We start from the raw sequence: 24,769 nt of genomic DNA on the forward strand, positions 1-24,769 counted from the left end.
CTTCTGACAACACCATCCTTCTGACAGTGCATAGAAAATATGATCAGCCTTTCAGTTTTGTCAATAAAGAAGACAAACAAAAAAGCATAGATAAAAACATCAAATAACAGTGTTTTCTGCTTAATAAGGAAGGATCCACTTATAGTACAGCGAGTGAATGATGTGAACAATTCCTCAGTAGAACACGTCCTCTCTTCTCTCCATTCATTCAGCAGGTGTACGCAGTGGACACATCGTAGAGCACTGCAGCTTGCAGGTCATTTCTCCCCTTTTATTTAAAGCAATTAAAGTGCTGGGCAAGAAGTACTGTAACCAACAGACACATCAAGTATGGTAATGCACTCGTTATTGCCTGGAATTTGAAACGCCCTGTGGAAACCCAACGCACATAAATGCTAATCAATGGCCATTATGAAAAAGAGCTTTCATTGTGCCTTGTGGGGTCGTTAGCATTGTGTGTTGACTAAAGGGAAAAATAAACAGTAATGCAGGGGTGGAAATACATAGACTGTATCAGAAAACAAATGGTGCAGGGCTTACCAATAACTCTTCTGGCACAGAACAAAGACGAGCCATTTCTTGGTGCATGAGGTGGATAATTACTATAATTATAATCCTTTCTGCTACCTCCGAGAAGCATGAACAAGATAGGATTATAATAATGACACACTCAAAAGTTCGGAAAGGAGGGGGCGGAAATGCAAAGGCAGAGAAAACTTCAATACCCCAAGAATCTGGTATACTTTATTAAGTAGATAGATAAAGGTAAAATGTTTTGTAAGCCCGTTTAGCTCACCATTGTAAGAGCCAATCCTTTGGGGTGGGGGGTGGGAGGGAGGAAAATAGCACCACCAGCTGGATCAGGCACTCTATTCCCTGCATTGTTCTCAGGCATCCTGGCAGGGGTGAGACAACACCCTGTGCTGATGGACAAATATTGTGTTCAGACACCAACAACTTCGTGAGCAAATCACCTCAAGAAAGCATAATGACTTACAACCATTTCCTGGACCATTACAGAGCAAATATAAGTACTATATTTATGCGTTTAAAATTGATATACCCCACATACCCAGCGCATGTTTTACAGTGTGCAGATCATGTGATATCGTCATATTACAATGCATTGATCTCAATGTACATGACTTTATTTTCAGTATTAAATCCAGTTTGATTATGCTGAGAAACAATAATACACCACTTTAATAAAAAAAAAAAAAAACATATACACAATACAAAAAAGTCAAAATCTTTAAAATGTCATACAGTGGAAAATAGAGTACATAATAAGGATAATGCAATTGGTTATAGCTAAATATCAGGGGCTTTCAAATAAAATAAATACCATAATTAAATAATACAATTACAGTGTGCTAAAGATTAGTAAAATAAGACTGAAAATGAACGATGAACTGAATGAAGAGAATGTGATAAATTTGTGAATTACAAAATTAAAAAAGGATGGTTAAAGTTCACCAACTGGCTTAACTGTTCCCTTTACAGCTTGCTCCATTTTCCCCTTACAGCAAATCTGGTGTAAACAGCTCTTTTGTCATTTATTTGGTTTGTCAGGTTTTACCACGTTTCCAACTGAACTCAAGTTCCAGCCTGGCTGTCCTGAATCCGTGAGTGATTCAGTTTGTTTTTGGTTGCCCACACAGTGCTATGTTGTGTGCATGTAGGGTTTAGGATGAACAGGTGTAAAAAAATAAAAATCAGGCACAAAGTAAGTTTTTTGTAAAGATAGCCACAAACCCTAGAACTAATGAAATTAAATATTGTCAATGACTAAAACCAAGTTATAAAGCATCATTGTATTTATATTTGACACTGATAGTTTGTGCCTATGTAAAATAGAATATTGTACCTGGAACAAAAATGATTCCCACACAAGCTAAATGGTTACAATCTTGAGACAGAGACAGGCTGATGCAGACAAGCCCAGAAAGAGGAAACCCTGGACAGTGTGGGTAGGGGATTTTGGAGACATTTCCTGCTGCACTGAACTAATTACTCCACACATAGACACACTTTCACCATGCCTCATTACTGATTAAAGACAACCTGCTAATCCTGTTAATGGCAGAGCAGAAACAGCACATTAATAATAAGCCTGTAACAACTGCAGAACTATTCTTAGCAACACAATATTGTGGATATTATTATTATTACACTATGGTATTGCAATGCCCCTTTTTAGTTCCCTTGTCAAAAATAAATCATACTGGCTTCTTAGGTTCCCTGAGAGAGAATCACTCACAAGCAAGTGGCTCAAGCTGGACTGGAAACACTGTTATCAGCTCAGTTGGTCTGACAAGTCCAGTGGTCACAAATCTGCCTGCTGGGAGTTTTCACTGGAAACAGGGTATGATACCTCACTGCAGCAATATACACAAGACATCTGAGTGCACTTATTTGAGAGCTTGCTGTGAATGGTATGCTCAAACCTACCACCTAAACCGAGATTAGAAAGAAGCACCAGAGCCCCAGGCAGCATTAGTGCAGAGCTGCTAAGAGGCCACACACCTCCACTATCTGCTCAGCACCACAGAGGACTGTCTCAGAGGACTAGTAAAGACCTGCTGACAGTGCAAACTGCATCTGATAGAAAGCTAAGCACATTCTTCCTTAATGCACTTAATGCTTAAGTGAGACCCATTACAGATGCCCACTAGTGGCTGCCAGAGGCTGTGATAACTGCTGGGTTCAGTTATTTGCTGGTGAAATTATTATGATTATTTATTCATGAAAATTAGCTTTTCCACTGCATTCAATTAACAGGACTAGGTATTGTTTCTCAAGTCATATTCCCTGATACCCCCCAGGTCGGAGATTGCAATGCCTTGTTCGAATTCTCCCTCACCTCAAGGCTAAAGCACAAGAACTATCAATCCCAATTCAATCAATTCCATTTCACATCATTAGGGCTTCTTTTCCCTCACCACTGTATGAACTGTGCCCTTACTCAAGCTGTGGTGCATGCAGAATGACCAGGCAGAGACTATGCTATCCAGTCCCGGGGAAGGCAAAGTCAAGGCACCTATGGTTTCCTTTCAGGACACAGGGGAGAGGAGTGACTCTTACACCCCATTCATTGTAACAGAAATGTTCTCTGAGGCTCCGGCTGTGGCTGAAACCTGTGGCTCTCCTCTCTCCCCTCTCCCGCCTCAGATGACGAAATCCTCGCTCCTGTCTGGAGTGAGCAGGGAGTGCGTGTCGCAGCGGGAGCCCCTACGCTCTGAGCGAGATGACGACCGCGAGGGGCGGCTGGTGCGACTCACGCGGTCCCACACTCTGCGGGTGGGGGGGCTGCAGCGGCGGTTGTCCAGCCCGATGTGTACGCTGACCTCAGAGGCACGCAGGCTCTTCATGCGGCCCTGAGCACGGGCCTCATACCACCCAACTGGGGTCTTCTTGTAGCTGGGGAGATATAGGCCAAATCACGTGAGCTGTCATAGACTCTTGAGCAATACAAACAAATACATAAAGATGGCAAAGCAACAGGGCTGTAGTAGCAGGGATCGGGCTTCCTTCCTGAATTCAGTTAAATAGAAATGTACTTCTATAGACTGCCTTCTGGGGGGGAAAAAACAACTACTTTTTGGAATATTTGTAGCCTTCATGTAACAATGAGAAATGTTTTTCCTTAACATATGCTTCTGGGTACTGTGGTAATGGGGAAATTGTAAGCAACACCTGCGATTCGATTGGATATACTTATTTGATGATGGATTGGAGAACGTGCTGCTGAATACACCAAACACTGTGAGAGCAGTGTTCGTTTCTTTTGTCACCGAAACTTACATCAAAGAATAGGTATCTATAACTTGTTGGTATATTTAAGAATCCTTCCTCAGGCATATAGTGGGTAAATCCCACGTGATCTAATAACACAGTAGCCTAATCCGATTCCTGTGATTTCCCTACTTGTGAACACAGCAGGACATAACCAGATTGCCTGGCCACAACACAAGACACAGCTTGGGTGATTGTGTTATTTCACTGCTCAAGGCACCAAGCAATCCAATTTCAGAGTAGGCCATTGCTTACCTTTTTATCTTCATAAAGTCTTGCTGGTTTAAATATATTCCAGTGTGGTGTCTGAACTAATATGCTGCTCCATCTAATTATTAAAAACAAGGACTTTTTTTTACATTAGGATAAATAGTATAAGCAGTTGTTCAAGCTAATGAATGAAGGTAAACAGGACAAGACCTTCAGGGTGCATTTCAGATTTGGACACTCATTTACCATTTATGCTATTACCATGCTTAAATACAACTGGCAAGTGCAGCAGATGAACTCACAGTTTGAGTAGGAGTGAAGACACCACCACAGAGACAGAGGATGCAGCCATTGCGGCCGATCCCATCCAAGGCTGCAACACCAGGCCTACTGGCATAAACACACCTGAAACACAGCGTACACTGCTGTTTAGAAATCTGACACATCTTCACACCACAGACTGAAACATACACACAAACATATACAGCTCTGCACTACACAGAAAACGCCGCACAGCGCTTTAAAGCACAAAAACACAGCTCTCAAATATACAAATATAGATCCATACTACGCTGGAAGCACAATGTACTGTTCGCTTTTTTATGGTAGAGCAGTAAACAGCCAATCTGCACAACACTGGAAGCAAAACCAGCTTCCCCTGGGAAATAAGTAACCTTTGTTCAAATATCTACTGCAGTTAGATCTGCTATATCCCTATGGCTCAGATCCAAGAATGCAGATTTTCACAGTAACAGCTTTTAAAACTAGACCAAATTTACACCCACCTGCTGCGATAGGTATTCCCACCAGGTTGTAAATCAAGGCAAAGACAAAGTTGATTCGTATTCTTCGTACGGTTTTCTTGGATAGTTCAATGCTAGCCACCACATCCAATAGATCATTCTAGAAGGGGGGGAAAAAACTGTACAATTAAGAAAATAACATGACTCTCAGAAATCTCTAGGAATATAAAACAGACTTTTTCCCCAGTCAGGATGGTCTATTGAACTTCACACAATTATTTTGACTACAATTCTAGAATCACCACCCCAACTCCAACTCATAAAAAGCAGTTAGAGCAGCTGTTCTCAATAATAGTCCTGAGTGGACAGTAGTCCTGTGTCTGTTTTATTGCCACTGACCTCTCAGTTTCTTTATTTAATTATAGACGTAACTACTTACAACCATTTAACATCTGACATTCATTTTAAATGTCTAACTAAGCATTTGTACTTAAATGAATTGCTCCATTAAGTAAATCAGAGCTCAGCTAGAACTATTAGAATAAGCATAAGCCTTCCTTACAAATTAACGTTAACCTCTAGTTTCTACTGCTTGGATGGGAGTCTTTCTGACCAAATCAATAATAAAATACTCAAGATTGAAAACACTGCACACATTTGGTCAAATCGACTCAGAACATATTCAGTCCAAACCAATTCCCATAAGGCCAATGCTGGATTAGGAATAAGAATGGGAAATGAAAAGGGAGAACTGGAACGCTCAATAGTAAAAGCAACATTGGACCTGGATCCTGTGGGAGTGCCTGATGTCGGACGGGCTCTGGCTTGGGAACAGGGCAGGGGGAGGCGTTCACTCACCCGAATCAGGACCACGTCGGCTGCCTCGATGGCCACATCGGTGCCTGTGCCGATAGCGATGCCCACATCAGCCCTGGCCAATGCAGGAGAGTCGTTCACCCCGTCGCCCACCATGGCCACCTTCCAGCCCCGCTCCTGCAGCTCCTGCACTTTGGCCACCTTGTGAGAGGGCAGCACCTCCGAAAACACCTTCCTGATGCCCACCTGCAAGCAGCCCAACACCAACACACTGGGACATCAGCTACAGCCACCACACCCGCAGTGACACGAGAGTAGAGCTCATTTAAAAATGAATAGAATTCCAGATCTGCAAAGCTGGTAGAGAATTAGTACAAAAGACTCACGGCTGCAATTGCTGCCAAATGTGGTTATACCAAGTATTGACTCAGGGCAGTGAATACTTCTCTAACCCAGACATTTTTATTTTTACTTAACTGATGTTTCATAATACAAATTATTTTGAGTAGGTTGTGTAAATCAAAGGGAAAAGAATACCATTTAAATGCATCAAAACTTTCAGGTTGTAACAACAACAAAATGTGAAAAGGTCCAAGGGGGGTGAATAATTCCTACAGTCTCTCTTTATATACTAAGTCTGCTAAGAGCTATTCATTTCACAAAATGTACAAAAGGTGAACTAGCTGGATGAGCTCAGCCCACGATGAACAATTTACAGTGTGATCCTTGCCGGCCATGAACGGGTATCAGTGCTTTGGAGAAATGAAAATGGCAAAAGGCAGTTTTGGTAGTAACCATGGCAACAAACAATAACATATGAGGCTCAAAAACATGTATTACACAGAAAATATATGCCCATTCATAGTACAAAGACCTGAAAGTGATGTAACGAGTTTCTTTGTATGTTAACTAAATTAGAGGACTGTGTGTCTGTGTTGGTCTTTGTCTCTGTGATGTCTCTGTCTTTCCGTCTAATAAATGTGTGTCTCTGTACTTGAGTGTGTGTAGCCCATACCTGTGTGGCGATGGCTCTGGCAGTTTTGCGGTTGTCTCCGGTGATCATGAACACTTGGATACCCATGCTGTCCAGGGTGTGCACAGCCAGCACCGACTCTGCCTTCACAGTGTCCGCAATGGCAAACATGGCGCACAGCAGCCCTGCAGGAGGAGAGGTTGTCAGTGCCACCCACTCCCTCACATCCTGAGCTGTATTGGGAACACACTGAACACAACACGAAATTAAACTTGTTCTCTCATAAGAGCAGAGAAATACCACAGGGCTGATCTGTGAGTGTGGTGTTGTGTATCGCTGTAACTGATGTCCTCCAGCACAGGGCAGTAATTAAAGGTTGAAACACAGGTGCTTTGGTACAGAAGACACATTACAAATCCTGCCTGTCAGCAAGTAACTTAGAAACTGGTCCTCTGATTAAATGGCTCATGATTTAAATGCTGGTGTATAAGAGGCTGCATGTGAGCGCAGTGTATGGGGGATGGAATGGATTTCAGTATTGGCAATCCTTCCCATCTCTTAACATTTCTTTGTTTTTATTTTAGTTTTATTGAAATTCAAATATATATTTTATATGAGCTTCTATGAACTAGTCATTAGCATTTGTACATTTTCCACTGCAGTGTATCTCCTGACAAATCCAACACCAACAATTGGTTTGTCTTCCTGTCACTCTTTTAGTTCCGAATTTTGAACCTGCCCATAAGCTCTGTGTGACATTTTGACAAAGACAGAGGTTGTCAAAACAGCAGGTAACACCCTCCAAAACCAGACATGGGTGGTGCAAATTTCATTGTATTCATGTTTGCTTCAAACAGCATTAATAAAAGCATGTTGGAAAAGGAATATACCATCTATAGCCACCAGAATGGCTGTCTGTCCTTTTACTTCATGGCTGGACATGGCGTCATCCACATCACTACTGACATGCAGGCCGTTGCGCATCATCCACTCTCGATTCCCGATCAGCACAGAGTAGGCGGGACAGGGGGCTGGACCTGAAAACAACACACAGCCACAGAACTCGAGTCAATGGGGCTGAATGCACTAGATATTCTGGACAACACCGATTGCGGTTAAGAAAACGATTATGTGTTTATATTCATATGGGTAAGATTTAACTTGAGAAGAGCCTCCACTGATATGACATCTGAAGGCCATAATATTGTTGCTTTCATAATGTATATATGCACATTATAGTTATATCTGATCCCTAAACACACACATTATGGAAACTGCAGATGATACGAAGAAGCATGGAAAGATGTGTCAAGTTTGCAATAACAAGAGATGAATAGAACTGAGAACAAACAAAAATATATGACGTTGAAAGTGTGAAAATGTTGAATGAAATTAATTAAAATTAAAGTTGCTAGGATGTTGTTCCTCTCATAAGATTGGCAATATTAACACTGGAAAATGTACCACTTGCTTTTTCATCAGCTGGTAAACAAATGTCTTTTCAGATAATTAATCTTTCATGTAACGCGGTTCCTCAATAGTTTTGTTAATTTAAAAGGATTTGCAAAATCTTATGGAACAAATGTATTCATGACCCCATGAACAAGAAGAAGCTTAAGATGAACAGATACAATAAGAAATAGAAGAAGCTGAGTAACTCCACAGACCTCCTGACTGTTCTGGGTTCGTGCCAGTGAACAGATGGCTCTCATCAATGGTGGCTCCCTCAATGTAAGCTACACCAGCATCCTGCTGGTCTGTCTGCAGACAGTTCTCAACATTGGTGACCTTGCAGCTAATCCCACAGCCAGGTACGGTATGGAAATCTGTGCAGGACCCCAGCATCTCAGATTCCAGCTCCTGACACATAGAGAGAAGGCAGGTGAGGAACAGTCCTCATCTCCCTCACAACATATGAACCCTCTTTCACAGGCAGGCCAGGGTCAGGGTGACGTGAGATGTTTTTTTCTTCTTCTATAGTGTAATGAGCTAACCCATGAAGCTACAGTATAACAAAAGACATTACTCTTTTGGCATAGCGGTAGTGCGTGTTGACTTGCACTCCCAGGATGCTGAGCTCAAATCCCTGCTCCTGTACAGTGGAGCAGCACCTCATTACAATTGTCTAGTGTAGTCCATGGAATATGATCAATAACTGTTTAATTTGGCCCCAGGTCCTTACCAGAGATCATTCATAGATTCAGAAGTTTTCTGTAAACGTAAATGTTATGGAATGATAGTCTCTCCATATAATATGTTTATGTAATGGAAAAACCACCCCCCACATTCTAATAAGATAAATTACTTGTCTTTAGGACACGATAACAAGTCTCAGTGCTCCACTGAACAGTGACCTCAGTGGGGACTTGCCTTTTTGCAGTACTTTGCCACGGCCATGCCCAGAGGGTGCTCACTGCTGGCTTCTGCTGTTCCCACCACTGCTAGTATCTTCCTGAGGGACAGTCGCACAGTGTTTGGGAGAATCAGCACCCGCATCACCTGTGGCACTCCATGGGTAATGGTGCCAGTCTTATCAAACATCACTGCCTTTATCTGTACAGACAGAGAGACAAAGCACAGACAGAGAGTGGTGTATTTACTGTGGTCCATTTTGACACCTGAGCGTAGAGACTCTCCATTGGTCCGTCTCCACAGCACAGCTCACTTCATTGTGGCTCTACAGTCACTAACAAGAAAAATGCAGGTTGTTCTCCAAAATGTGATCAAACTGCCCACTGCAAAGTACAAAGAAGAGATGGACAAAAAAAAATCTGATCCAATACTTCTCTCAGGACAAAAAAGGACTGTTAATACACTCACCTAAAGGATTATTAGGAACACCTGTTCAATTTCTCATTAATGCAATTATCTAACCAACCAATCACATGGCAGTTGCTTCAATGCATTTAGGGGTGTGGTCCTGGTCAAGACAATCTCCTGAACTCCAAACTGAATGTCTGAATGGGAAAGAAAGGTGATTTAAGCAATTTTGAGCATGGCATGGTTGGTGGTGCCAGACTGGCCGGTCTGAGTATTTCACAATCTGCTCAGTTACTGGGATTTTCACGCACAACCATTTCTAGGGTTTACAAAGAATGGCGTGAAAAGGGAAAAACATCCAGTATGCGGCAGTCCTGTGGGCGAAAATGCCTTGTTGATGCTAGAGGTCAGAGGAGAATGGGCCGACTGATTCAAGCTGATAGAAGAGCAACTTTGACTGAAATAAGCACTCGTTACAACCGAGGTATGCAGCAAAGCATTTGTGAAGCCACAACACGTACAACCTTGAGGCGGATGGGCTACAACAGCAGAAGACCCCACCGGGTACCACTCATCTCCACTACAAATAGGAAAAAGAGGCTACAATTTGCACAAGCTCACCAAAATTGGACAGTTGAAGACTGGAAAAATGTTGCCTGGTCTGATGAGTCTCGATTTCTGTTGAGACATTCAGATGGTAGAGTCAGAATTTGGCGTAAACAGAATGAGAACATGGATCCATCATGCCTTGTTACCACTGTGCAGGCTGGTGGTGGTGGTGTAATGGTGTGGGGGATGTTTTCTTGGCACACTTTAGGCCCCTTAGTGCCAATTGGGCATCGTTTAAATGCCACGGCCTACCTGAGCATTGTTTCTGACCATGTCCATCCCTTTATGACCACCATGTACCCATCCTCTGATGGCTACTTCCAGCAGGATAATGCACCATGTCACAAAGGTCGAATCATTTCAAATTGGTTTCTTGAACATGACAATGAGTTCACTGTACTAAACTGGCCCCCACAGTCACCAGATCTCAACCCAATAGAGCATCTTTGGGATGTGGTGGAACGGGAGCTTCGTGCCCTGGATGTGCATCCCACAAATCTCCATCAACTGCAAGATGCTATCCTATCAATATGGGCCAACATTTCTAAAGAATGCTTTCAGCACCTTGTTGAATCAATGCCACGTAGAATTAAGGCAGTTCTGAAGGCGAAAGGGGGTCAAACACAGTATTAGTATGGTGTTCCTAATAATCCTTTAGGTGAGTGTATTATGGTAGCATCCAATACAGAGTGTTTTACTTGCTAAAAAGCATTCTACATAAATTGTAGTTTTGCCTCAATCAAGTCAGACAGGACATTTGCTTTGACCGCTGACCATCTTGTCAACACAGTCACAGCTCAGTGCTCAACAATGTCATTCATCAATGTCCCTTTGTTATGTTTCACATGATCAGACAAGAATATAATAGACATGAACATGCTTTATAGAGGCTCTAGAATTGCCTACCACACAGATTACATTCTGAAATATTCCAATGACCTGAATAGAAACTTACAACTTTCTTCTCATTATTCACTACTGAACGCTCACATTCCTGAATACAGCATAATTGGCTGCTTGGGACAATCAGTTTCAAATCCTTACATTGATACTGTCTATAGTTTCCTTTATCCATGGAGCATTCCCTTCAGTGCACTTCTGTCTAAACACTTGTGTCTAAACACACTAAATAATGGTAAACAGGAAGACAGGAAGTGGCTGAGCCTGTACCTGGTGTGCCATCTCCAGTGGCTCCCCCCCTTTAATGAGGATGCCATTCTGAGCACCCACCCCTGTGCCCACCATGACAGCAGTGGGTGTGGCCAGGCCGAGAGAGCAGGGGCAGGCAATGGATAGCACGGTGATGGAGGCCTGGAAGGCGAAGCGCACAATGACGTCTGCGCGAGGGATGTTCTTGTCGTACCCCTGGTAACAGCAAGCACACAACCCTCCCTCCATCACTGAACAAAGGACACACCACCACCACCTACAATACTATCTCACACCACAACATTTTCAAATCATTTAATAAGCTAAAATAAACGTTTGTCAACATTAACACAAAACAACAATATACACGCACAGATTATTTAAGATTACAAATTATGAAAGACAAAGGATTACATCTGACAAGAGTTCTGCACATAGGAGTTTACAAAGCTCTATGCTGTAAACTGCAGACATCCACCCCCCATCCATCTATGTCAGATGTTCTCGCAAAGAAATCGTTATACTTACAGGGAAATATTGAGCCACGATGTCAAAGTTCACAAAACCAATGATGAGCCAGACCACTAAGGTCACAATTGAGACCAAGATGATGAAAGGGACAAAATAACCGCTCAGTTTATCTGCAAACTGCTGTATAGGTGCCTGTCAAGAGGGAAAAAGTAAGAATACTGAAAATGTTAAGAAACATTTCTCCTAAAGAACTTGATGTCACACCATTATGAGCTCTGCAGTTTTGTAGAACATGTTTCAGTGAGAAATATTTATTTCTACATATAACAGATTACTCACTTCCATAAAACAGCAATCTATAGGATTTAGTAGTGTTTAGAGGAGACACTTTTTCCCCACATGCTGGATGCTGACAAAATCACCAATTCTATATTGTATCAAGCGCTATATTTATTGTTCTTTTAATCTAGCAACAGGAAAGTGCATAAGAAGAAACCCCCAGGCACAGTAACAATCACATTCCGAAATAATGGGATTGTTTTGACAGGCATTGGGAATATGGCCAATAATTAACTAGGGTACACCCTGTGCTAAGTCCTGGAACCTCAAGTCTAGTTTGTGTTTTTGTTTTTATTTCATTTCCAAAAGATCCATTAACATGATTACAAACGAAGACTACATAGTATGAATGTCCTACTATGTTGAGAAGAGTGCCAAATTTAATAGATGTTAGCACTGGAAGAAACACAGTGAAATATTGTTATTTTTCTGAAACCTTTAGATCTCATGTTGTTTTGTTGGTGGAATATAATCAATAGATTCTTTCAAAGGTTTCTGCTGACAGATGTTTATGCAAACAGTGTAAAGTACTTGAGTGTCTCACCGTAACATGTATTTTATTCTCAGGACCTGTGTGATGGTGAGTGTATGAAACCACAAGGCTGGTGTTGATTATATTACACAATGGAGAATGGGTCAGATTGAACACAACCTTAAATAATAGGTTTTGTCCACTAACCCAGCATCCTGCTTTTCATATGCTTCACACATTGAACATTGAATTTCTTAAACACCACTCCTCTAATAGCTATTTAGTGAATTAAGAGTCAGTTGTTGTTGAAAGCATGGATATCTTTAATCTTTTACCCTAGAAAATTAAACTGGTTGTTAAAAATGTCAGTCTTCCATTTCTGTAACCATGTCAGGGTAGGGCAGGTATGGTTGTGTGCACGATTGTCTACAGTTAGAGACAGTTAGTTGGGGAAGGAGCTGTTGCTCTGACCTTGGAGGTCTGGGCATCCTCCACCAGCTTGACAATCTGACACAGGGTGGTGTCAGCACCGACGTGCGTGGCCTCCACCAGCAGACAGCCATGGGCGTTGATGGAGCCGGCGATCACAGTGCTGCCACTCTTCTTTGAGACTGGCATGGGCTCCCCTAAGGACACACACACTGAAACTCACACACTGCCCATCCTGTCAGCAGCACAACGCAGGGAAGTGATAGGGATTGGGTATCGAACCAAGAGGAAGGACTTGACAAACGCTGTGGGTGAGCTTTCGTTGCCTGTTCATGGGCAATAAATATCTACATCCTGATGGGAAATTACATATTTTACTGCGGTACATTGATTACTGGATGTGCAAACCACATCCCTAGCTTCGATTGACTGCCCTAGCAAAAGAAAACAAAAAACACCATTAAAAATGAATATATTAAAATCTATTATTATTGATCATGTCTGGAAAAATGAAGCATTGAAAGAATTTTGAATACATTAAAATGCAATATCATGAAACTTTCCGTTGAGGCAGCAGAGGAGTTATTAACTGAACAATAGGTTGAAGTGCTATCCCAACGAACGTCTGGCTGACCGAGAGGAGTTAGTGGTCAAGGAAGGGTATCATAGTCTCTTTGTTGCGGAGACACAGGCAGTGCTCTGTACTGCATTACCTGTGATTAGAGACTCATCTGCCATGGAGCTGCCTTCAATGACTTTGCCATCCACTGGGAACTTCCCCCCAGGAACCACCTTCACGACGTCTCCTCTCTGTACTAGCTCCACTGACACCTGTTCCTCACTGCAACACACCAACAAGTCTGACTGTTACACCCAGGCAGCACAGCTTGCAGGAAACTGCTACAAGGGGCCCTAAACCAGGCCCTGGGACATGTGTCCCCCTCCAGCATGCCAGCCAAGACCCCAGGTCTCTCTCAGTCAATTCAATCAGAAGCCAAGAATCCAATTCAAACATGATCAAACAAAGTCGTTCTACACTGCAACTCAATTTTATATTTTCAGGTCTGCTCTAGACTGATCTAAGACACTACTGTATTATCCTAATTTAATGCTGCAACACTGTGCCCAACCTTTATTTATTTCAGCTGGAAAGGCTGATTGTGGTTTCTAGAAACTGAGTTAATAATTCTAACCTAGATTTAGATCACACATATTTAGGGAACATTTAAAATGCTTTTATTTTGCAAATGTTCTATAAAGGAAATGAACACACTCTCTCTCTTCCCTAGTAGTTCTCTGTCCTTGAGGGTTGAATGAAGTTCATTCCACTTCCGATCAATTTGTGACTGAGCAGTTGCACAATAAAGTGACTCAGGATATTTTAGAATCAACATCATTTCACCTACTCAGTAACCTTTTTTCAAATTCTCTCTTTCAACTTCCACCATACTAAAAATTTGACTGCCATCACACTAACACAAGTCCAAGTCACCACGGGGAATATACCTTTAGGGAATAAAGAATATTATTAATTATTATATTCTACTGTACAGATTAAAACAAAATATTAAATAACCACACACATTGTAGTTAAAGGAATTGTCTAGTTAATAGTGTTAGATTTGATTTATCAGATGTTCTCAAATAAATGATTTCCAAATGACACTTAACGACCCCCACAGTAAGGATTCCTGCCAGCTGTTCTGTAACATCCAATAGCAGATGGGACCTCTGTGCTTATTATGACATTGTCTGTAGTGAGAAAAGCATAATAACCTGATAATTAAGTTGTCTTGTCCCAATGTTACTACTGTTGCGTCTGTGGCCTGTAGGGACATCAGCTTAGCCAGGGCTTCTGAGGTTTTACTCTTTATAATAGAAAAAACAACATTAAACCACTTCAGAAAACACCTGCTTGATTTAATAATTATTGATGCAATCATTCAAAGTAGAGTAGTGCACTGTATGAAACTAATAGCTTCTTCATATGATGGTGTTAGAGAGGGAAAATGTATTTCAAAGTGTTTTGTTTTTCATTATCTGCATCTGTGCTGGATATACTCTTAGAGGGGGAAATGTGCTAATGTCAACTTGGAGTAAATTACTTGTGGAATGCATGTAAAAGCAAGTGAAATTGCTTTCAATTAAAATGATATTGTTCTTGGGAAATGCAGGAAGTAGGGATTAAAGGCAATTTGCTTCTTTACTTGCAATTCTGCAGTAAACAGTGGTTGTTAAGCACACAGCCTGGAAACTGACAGAGCTTGGGCTCAAATATTTGTGAAATTGATAAATTGTATGATGAGCAAAAGTAGATCTTTTACATCAATGAAACACCACAACACACCAACATCTAACCAGACAATCAAATAAGATCACAAATTAACAACAACACATTTTACTCAAAAAACCCTCAATCTGCCTAAATCAATACACTTTAAACACATCTGAGATCTGCTATTATATGAAAATGAACCAAAGGACTGACAGGGTTTACCTTAGCTACATGCTCTAGCCAGCGTCCTAGAGCAATAAACACAAACAGCATAGGAGGAGTGTCAAAGAAGGTGACTGGACTTTGATCTGATCTCTCCACCATGGCCACTATCAGAACCACACAGGAGTAAACATATGCAATCGAGGTCGCCAGCACTATGAGCACGTCCATGTTGGCCGTTTTGTGCTTCAGGGATTTATAAGCTTGGACGTAGAAGTACCAGCCCCCGAGAAACTGGAAAACAAAAAGTGCAATGTTGGAAATGTCACAGAACTTTGCATCCTCTATAGGCTCTGGGACAATCACTGGGGAGGACCTACAGATGCCAACTCCTACTGAAACTGTGAAGTGAATCCTACCTAATGTCAGATTTCTAATCTGTGCGTCATTATTAATAATTTCACAGACTTCCACTATGTTATAACTGAAAATTTAAAAACAGCAGAGTTTATTAAAATTAGTTTCAGAGCGCTTCACATTAAAATACAGCAATAAATAACATAATAATCATAAAAATCACCATAAGGGTGTACAGATGTACAGATCAAAGAGGATAGACCCTGACTCTAGCCAGTACGGAAGGCAAAGGTCTGGAGCAATAGTTAGAGACACTGTGATAATACTGACTGCTGCAGGAGAGTGCAGATTGTAAACAGGAGCTGAAGCTGGGATAGGGAGTTTGCCCAGGTAAGACAGGACCAATGGTCTTAGGGGTTTCCACAGTAGAAATGTTAAGCTCCCAACATAGATCCATTCTAGCACAGCCATAGTCCTGACACACCTACCTGAACAGGAGTGCAGAGAACAAAGAAGGCTAGGTTGAGGATGGAGAGACCAGGCACAATGTTCTGCTCTTTGGGCATGGAGCCGCTGTGCTTGCTGTCCATGACGATCATATAGATCATGAGCCCCATGACAGGGATCCCAAACACCAGGCTGAACAGGAACGAGTTTTTCCACCTGGGTGGCAGAAACACACAGCCATGGGAACATGCAGGAGAACACACACAATAAAGGGTCTTTTTGGGGCTTTACATTACACAACATGTATTGCTCAAGAACGCTTGCCAATAAATGGTGATTATCTTATGAAAAGCCTGTGGAAAAAGCATGGATGATGCTAAGGATTATGGTCAGGGACAAAACTTACTGTTGTATCTCTTTTTGATGATCCATGTTATTACCCACACCTTCATTCTTCATCAGGGCTGCACCAAACCCCAACCCCTTTAATAAAGATATCATTGCATTATTGTAATTGCAGATTTAATGCAAGTGTTTCATTTCTCACATGCCTGCAAACAAACATTTAAACATTTTCATTAAAGTCCAACCAGTATTATCATATACTATTATGTAGTAGCAGCTTGACTACAACTACCTAAAATAACATGTTAATAATTAAATATAACTTTACTCTCTCAATCTTATCTATGGTCAATAAAACAACAAAGTAACAATGTTACAAGTAACTCTGATATGCTCTTGAATGTAACCAGTGAAAAATCCATACTGTACCTCTATAATGCGGATTATGTTCCGAGCCCCCAGCACATCAGGGTCAAACTTGATATGAGCTTTACTGGTGGCCAAAGCTACCGATGCCTCCAGTATCCCCTTGGTGCTCATCAGCCGGGTTTCAATGTTGTGCACACACGATGCACACGTCATACCAGTGACCTGAGAGACACAATTCAATGAGAATATCAGACAGAAGCACTGAGGTAGAAAATCACACAGTAATCTCATATGTTTAGCACATCATGTAACATCATCACTCTTCCAGAAGTGACAAAAGCAATAAAATCGTTAACAGTCAGTTTGAGTGCAATAGCAATGGCAGCTTAGACTTAATGTGCCTGCCAACAACACAGCCAGTGAATGATCAATGAAAACTGACTCTCAGGCATCAGCTAAAACACAAAGTATATTTAGATTTTAATACACCGTTTAGGAGTGGTTTTTAAGTAATTACATTTATAACATTGCATCTGAAATATGAGCTCCAATAGCTGCAGCACCAGACCTTGATGCTCAAATATATTTGTCTATGAACTGTGTGGGCTGTTTTATATATCTACTCACAACAAGGTCCAGTTTCCCATCCATGATGGCGTGGTCTTCGATCAGCTTGGCTCCGAATCCGAGGCTGATGATGAGCTGGGTGATCTGAGCAGCATTCAGGACCTGGGGGTCATACTTCACCTCAGCTTTCCCGGCCATTAGAGCTACCAGAACAGAGACAACACCTGGGAAAAAATGAGTCGTATACTGAGCAGATTATACAAATCTATAGAGTCCGCTATGCTGGAGCCATAGTTTCAGAACATGCACATATACTTTTCTTTGCTTCACGCAAGGCAGCTACTCTTACACGTTGGTTGAGATGGTCAGTTCTGGCCTACAGGACTGCAGCCCCATTCTTGATTCAGAATCTGTATCAGTCACGTCTAGGAAATAGGTTTTCTGGACAGATCTTGCAGGTGCTGATTGACTTTGCTAAGTCCTGCCCGACTCACCTCTGTGTCTCTGCAGTTTCCTCTCTATGTTGGCCACACAGGAGGCACATGTCATGCCTGTCACATGTATGAAGCACTTCTGTGTTCTCCCTTCCTCTGATCTCTGGGATTCTCTCTCTGGTGTTTGTGGCTGAACCTGCGGAGGGGGAAGAGACTGGGAGACAGTGCCTGGCAGGGTGTGACAGGGAGAGTCCTGCTTCAACACAAAGCTCTGGTTTTGGGTGCTGCGCTGTTTTGTTGCAGGTGCTTCTGGGGTTACTACATTAAAAACAAAACACTCAATAGTTAGTATACTTTATATGCATTATATTAAATATGTAAAAAAAGACTACATACATATAATCCAAAACATAACAAATTGACTTGGATACCATTCTCTTATATCCACCAATGCTTAAAATGCTGCAAAATGATATCATATGAAGGAAGCTGATCTGATAAAGTATTGAATCTGCTATTGTCTTTGTACAAATAAATATGCGTCACATTACCCTGAGAAGCTCAAAGCAGTTAATCATAAATACATAAATTCCATGATAACATTGAGGCTGACCTTAAATGGTTTGTATAAAACTGACAATGTAATATTAAACACTTTTGCTTACTGCACAGGATCCTCAAATGATTGGACAACTGATGCACATGAAGGAAAAATCAATTAAAAAAGACTACTTCATAATCTACTGGGATATTGAGGCTTATACTAATTCCCATTCTTGGCTCTGCTCTGCCACTTATAATCGGCAGCAACAAAGTTATTTTAAAACACCTGATGCCAAACAGAATGGCTCCTTGTACTGTAACCATGGGGACCAGGATCAACTCGAGTGGAAAAATTAATACTATTCAGGTAGTCCCAGGGTAGCCTGCTCTTGCTACAACTTTTTAGAATTATATTTTCGGCAAACTCATATTAATCTTAAAATATTTTTCAGCTATGGACAGATTTGGCAGAAAATTGAATATACATTTCAAGAGATCAGATCACAGCTTGTGGTAACTTTATGTCTATCATATTCAGGGATACATGCTAACATAAATTCACATGTTCAATAAATATATTTAAACCATAATATTATGCAAGTTTCTCAGGACAATGATACCTAATTTTAATAACATCAGGTTAGGTACAATACATTGAATAGGTATTATAGATAAAGGTTAGCTTCCAGGGATTTGTGAGATGAAAACTAAAAACCTATATTTATGCATTTTGGGCAAAAGTAGATGGCATATATATTTATAATCACCTGCTATGGATGCCTCAAAGCCCATATCTTCAATGGTGTCCCTCAGCTCATCCGGGCTGGTGAGTGTATGTTCATAGAGTATCGTTCCCTTCTCCTCGGCTAAAGAGACCTGTATGGAACGTACACCCGTCCTTTGGGTAATCATGCCTTCTATAGACTGGACACAGGAGTTGCAGGTCATTCCCCTGATATTAATCAATGTTCTCCTGACTAGGCCACCTCCGTCGTTGAACCCTGGGTCTGTCACCGACAGAGGGGCGGCAGCGGACAGATCGCTCATTCCGCAGGGCAGAGACACTCTGAAGTTCCCCGGTGGGAGTCCCTCTATGACTCGTTTCACGGATTCCAAGGTAACCACAGAGGGATTATACTGGAGGTCGATGCTTCTCTCCTCCAGGGAAACTGTGATGCTCTGCACACCTGTGATCTCGGAGAGGTGCCCCCTGATGTTATGAACACAGGAGCTGCAGTGCATTCCCTCCACTACCAGGGTCGCTCTGTGGGAATCTGCCGCTGTGCCCGGAGTGCCACTCCTATCCACCCTCCGTGCATTCTGGGCGTTATCCTGCTGCAAGCGCTCGACCTCACTGGGGGCCAGTCTGAGAGGCTGGGGCTTGGTCTTTATGGTAGCTTCGAAGCCCATCTCCTCAATGTGGCTCCTCAGGTTCTCAGGCTGAATGAAGCAGGGCTGATAGGTAATCACAGCCTCTTGTCTGCCGAGAGACACCCTGATCCGCAACACCCCCTGCAGTTTTCCCACCTGCCCCTCAATAGAGTTCACACACGACTGGCAGGTCATGCCCTCCACCTGAATCTTCACCACCGACTCCATCAGTGAGGAGATGCTTCCAGAAGCAGCCATGCTTGACACCACTCTGGCATCAAAGCCCATGTTCCCGATCTGTTGGCAGACATCCTGTGCAGTGATGGTGGAGGTGTTGTACTGCAACTGGGCATTGCTATTGGCCAGAGACACCTTTATGGCCACCACTCCCTTCACCTTAGAGACTGTACCCTCAATGGACTGGACGCAGGACTGGCAGGTCATGCCCGTGATGTCAATGGTGGCCTGGCTGAGGTCACTGGGGGGAGGGTAGATCTGGCTCTGGCTGCCGGGTTCATATCCCAGGTTCTGAAAAGCATGGCTCTGTAGTGGCCCCACGGCGCTGCCATTCTCCAGACCCTCCTTACAATGAAAAACAAACAAAGTTCACTTCAGGACAATGAGGTGCAAATATATTAACTGCTGTGTATGAGCTGATTTAAATAATCTACATCCTTACAGAATAAAGAGAGCTCATCAGCACTGTTCATTTCAGATAAAAAACATTGGCAGTGTTTGTGATATAATCCTTCATGAACCACTGACAATTGCAAAACTCAGTAATGTGTTATTGAATCAATTATAACTGTTAACCATCTAATTGTTGATTTTTTCAATAGACTACACATGCTGTTGTGAAGACAATCTAAACAAAAAAGCACAAATAACTATAATTTCAGCAAATTATAATCTCATAATTCAACTGTTGGAAATGCATAAATAGCCAGACATCTCCATAACCAAGATCAGTGAACTGGGGCTGAGTTAAAATGTGCATTCTGGCAAGAGTTTGATTACACTGGTGTGATCAGCAAAATGTCTGGGCTCTGGGAAAGGAACTTTATTGTCTTCAGGCAGTGTGATGCTAATTAAAGTCAAATTCAGCTGTTCACTGACCTTTAGTCAAGCTATCATTTACACAGACTATATTTCCTGAAATATTTTTTGATGGAAATCTATATTGGAATGTTTGTTATGGAAAAGCTCTTACACATTTCCTTGCCTTTTTGTAAAACAAAGTTCAATCAATTGGAATCTTGACCATTTTCTAATTAAAGTGGGTAATGTCAGTACACTGAAGATGGATTAGTATTTCCTGAACCACTGCCTGGCAATATTCTCTAATCAGGACATGCTGCCTAGCAATCTAGAGCTACGCTCAGCCCCAGGGGTCTCCTCCTGTCTTCTCCAAACTCCTCCAGGAGGGAGCAGCTCATTTCCAGCACTGGTGAACCGACCCCAGACACTATCTGTCCCAAATCTATAAACACAAAAACTGGCACCAAGTACAGAGTTGATTTTTGGGACTTGCCTTAATTATAATTCCATGATCAACTCCTAGACCCATTCAAAGCAGTCCATATTGAAGTATTTAAAATCATCAAATAATCAGGCTAATCTGTTAAGCACAGTGGCCTTGCTTTCATCTTTAACACTTCAGTATGCGATTTCATCAGTCAAACGTTAAGTCGCCAATAATGCAAGTCAGATTACAGCACTGGATCACACCCACATTCATTACATTCATACAAATATGTTTATATACACATGCTCTGCAATGACTTTACATAGAGTATTGCATTAGTATAGATACCATACAAATACATATATTGTCATGCATGTGCAGATGCTGTGTGTTTCACGGATCTGCATCATATTCTTGTCTTGCACAGTTGGTTACCTGCTCTCCGTCGTGTCGGCTGGCATTATAAATCTTCCCTTTTTCCGATTTACAGTCGCAGATCGTGACAGACGAGGAGCCGCTTTCGCAGCGCCGGTTTGTGTGACAGACAACCATAGTTACCTGCTTCACACCAGCTAATGTAGAAGCGTCCGAGGTAGATCTGTTAACATACTTAGATAAGTTGATCAGCTTGGGTGAAAACTTTTTCATTTCAGTGTTTTCTTTAAAATCCCAAATTCGTAATATATATGGATATATTTTAACGCACAAAGTAAAGTCCCACGTTGCGTCGGCTTGTCACAACCCCAGCGCACAGCTTGATTGACCAGTCTCTGGCCGGACTCTGGACTGGTGCAGACAGCGCTTCCCACAGCCCGCTCTTGTGTTTGTGTTTGTATAATGTGCTGCAATGTTTGCACTCGAGACGCAAGCCCAACTTTTGCCCGCAAATGAATAATCACACACCGCCGTGGGTCGGTCACCTGGCAGGTCATGGTGAAGCCATTCATCTGACACAGTGCCGCCGTGTGCAGAAACCGCACCTGCCGCAGCATTAGGAGAAGCCGGGATTGTAGTGGGAGAAACAAGACCGGCATTCACAACACCAGCGTGCTTTTATGACGCTTCAAAATGTCAATGCGAGTCTTATAATGGAGGAAATGCAAGCCCAGATTTGCTATCCACTGTGTTAACATTGCGGAAATATGCTTTACAACTAAGCGGCTGTGCAGAATGTTCCATCCGCCTTCTTGGAGTGTTCGACCGCGTCGCTCCTAAAAACTGCCCGCAATGATCAAATGCCAGTGTGAAAAAGCGCTGTATATATTGTGCGTTTAATAGGTCCACGTGTCACATTTTGTTAATTTTTAAGCATAACTCACTTTGTCATGAATACCTTTAATTTACTTTGAAGCCAACAAAAACATTACGTTCAAGATCGTCAATAGATTCATGTTTTTCATGTTAAACGTACATACATTAAAATCAAGTCTAAGAGCGCAGATTGTGGCTCCTGGCTTCAGTTGTCAGGATGGCCGAGTGGTCTAAGGCGCCAGACTCAAGGCTCGCTACCTTCCATAACAATGGGCGTTCTGGTCTCCGAATGGAGGCGTGGGTTCGAATCCCACTTCTGACAAATCCTTTTCATTTTATACTTTATTTCTTCATGTCTTTCACAGATACTACAAATAGCATAACTACGATCATTAAGTATACAAGTATTATAGTTATTATTTGTATATTCGAATTAGAAAATTAAAAACAAAAAAGCTGACACCAGCAGAGAGTAAGGTACTCGATTTTTTATTACAGTAAACAGCACCCTTTATATTTTAGTAAGACTATTATATTAAATTAAATGTAAATAATAAGAATAAGGCGTAGACTTTACATTATATAGGGCTAAATGTTTTTAAATAAGATTATTAAAATTACATTTTTATGTTAAGAACAGTATCCCCAGCAGGAGGCGCGAAATGTGGGAATGTAAACCCACTGAAGTTGTTCTGTGCCAGTAAATATAACATTACAGTATCATTCATTGTGTGTGAATGATAATGACTAAAGCATCTGTGCGCACATCCCGATGACGTGTACACAGAGAAGCGATTGACTGACACCGCGGATTGTGCAAATAAGACTATATTTGAAAAATCAATCATTCAAAGTTGGACACACATTAATAAACACCAACGGGGCTGTCCCTTAGATTAGAACACGCTTGACTTAAGTATTGTTAGAAATTAAAAATGTGGGAAAGTTTAATTTTTATTAATCAATGTGTATTATTTTAATTTTCCTACAAACGTCATTATCAACGTGAATATTGCATGTATTAAAGTGGACATGACCCCAGCGTTTCCCGATTGGCGTGGGATGTGTCCAGGCTTTAAAGGGTGCCACAAGCTGAACCCCAGGACGCTGTCCAGTTGGGAAAACACTGCTGGGAATAGAGGCTCCTAGTTCAAGACAAGTACTTTAAAAAGTATGCAGTCGAAACATGGTACGCCAAAATAAATGGGAGCTTTACCGCGATTAATAAAATGTTCAATTTGACTTGCATTCACAAGTTTCTCATTAGTGTTTAACTTTTTTAAATGTAGATTGAGATTCGTTACTCACAGTCCGTCGTGCATTGTTCATTACAAATGTCGGATCGGGCTGTATGAGGCTGTATACCTGATATACCCGGCTTGTTGTCCCCACAGCTCCATACATCGTCACTGCAAACGGGCCAGTTCATTTCCCTCTCTATCTGTACATAGCCGGGTCAATGCAGTTGCTGTGCTTGTCCCCAACTTTCCTCCTCCAAGGATGAGTGAAGGCAGAAGGTCTCAGCTCCATTTATATAGACAAGGCCACATGACTGTCACAGATATCTAATTCCTTTCCGAAATAACCACTTAAGAAGAATGGAAATAATTATAGGAATGTGCTGACGTCCTTTATTAGAAACCAAGGGGGTTGTTTTACCAATTCATCAGCTTTTTGATATATATTTGTATTTGTGAGCATTGCCAGATACCTAGCTGAGACTGGATCATTTCCCTTAAGGGTTGCTGGACATGTCTTTGATCATGTCCTCAAACTACAACATGAGACATGTTAAGAAAGAAAAGCACCAAGAGAAGAGACACAATGAGGAAGTGAGAAACTCTACACGTGTTTTCATTAAAAAAGAAAAACATGATTCAAACAATGGCCCTGTTGTGGAGGATAATTGAGTTTTGACAGCAGGGTTTCACTGGTTTGAACATTCCTGCATTTCGTCATTTTTGTTGCACCATGAAGAAAACAAAGGCCATGTTTGTATTGCATGTTTAAAATAATGGGGACTACAGCTTTCTCTTACGACTTAAAACGCCACACACCGCGAAACACAATTATTATTTGTATATAAAATTAAACCTGTTATAATAATAATAATAATAATAATAATAATAATAATAATAATAATAATAATAAAACCAACAGTAGAGCATTGTTGAAAAGGGTGCTTCAACATTTCAGGTTTGCCCTTAAATATTATTTTACTGTGTTTTGTTATGGGGAGGCTTTCGAGGCAAATTCTTCGGTTTACAATCGTCACAAAAACAAAACAAGTTATACATTAAAAACACATAGGGGTATATAATTCAATTTTAATTTAGCGCAAATTGCTGCCTCTGTGAATACGCACTGCGCAGCCTCGCCTCTGATTGACAGATGAGAAACAAACACGTGTTCCAGCG

At 41.6% G+C, this 24,769-nt stretch overlaps 1 protein-coding gene and 1 non-coding gene across 3 annotated transcripts; one reads left to right on the plus strand and one right to left on the minus strand.

Moving 5' to 3' along the window:
• Positions 1-1,126: 1,126 nt before the first annotated feature.
• atp7b (ATPase copper transporting beta) lies at positions 1,127-23,847 on the minus strand. Of its 2 annotated transcripts, none has more exons than XM_066706393.1 (21): positions 23,718-23,847; positions 19,033-20,218; positions 17,783-18,040; positions 17,349-17,512; positions 16,782-16,943; positions 16,414-16,490; positions 16,049-16,223; positions 15,264-15,497; positions 14,543-14,634; positions 13,480-13,607; positions 12,809-12,963; positions 11,584-11,718; positions 11,077-11,271; positions 8,908-9,090; positions 8,205-8,397; positions 7,428-7,574; positions 6,580-6,722; positions 5,607-5,810; positions 4,791-4,908; positions 4,308-4,410; positions 1,127-3,420 (listed from the first exon to the last, which is right to left on the minus strand). In XM_066706393.1, exons 1-21 carry the CDS (start codon positions 23,754-23,756, stop codon positions 3,168-3,170), a joined length of 4,344 nt encoding a protein of 1,447 aa, XP_066562490.1. In that variant the 5' UTR covers positions 23,757-23,847; the 3' UTR covers positions 1,127-3,167. The 2 variants fall into 2 exon arrangements, with proteins under 2 accessions (XP_066562490.1, XP_066562489.1); XM_066706392.1 differs by lacking the exon at positions 23,718-23,847 and adding an exon at positions 21,537-22,049.
• On the plus strand, positions 22,564-22,674 carry trnal-caa (transfer RNA leucine (anticodon CAA)). The gene is made up of 2 exons: positions 22,564-22,601; positions 22,629-22,674. It is a non-coding gene; the product is annotated as a tRNA-Leu (tRNA).
• Positions 23,848-24,769: the final 922 nt, after the last annotated feature.

The sequence above is a fragment of the Amia ocellicauda genome, chromosome 6, assembly GCF_036373705.1.
Source record: "Amia ocellicauda isolate fAmiCal2 chromosome 6, fAmiCal2.hap1, whole genome shotgun sequence".
In the NCBI taxonomy this organism is placed as follows: domain Eukaryota; kingdom Metazoa; phylum Chordata; class Actinopteri; order Amiiformes; family Amiidae; genus Amia; species Amia ocellicauda.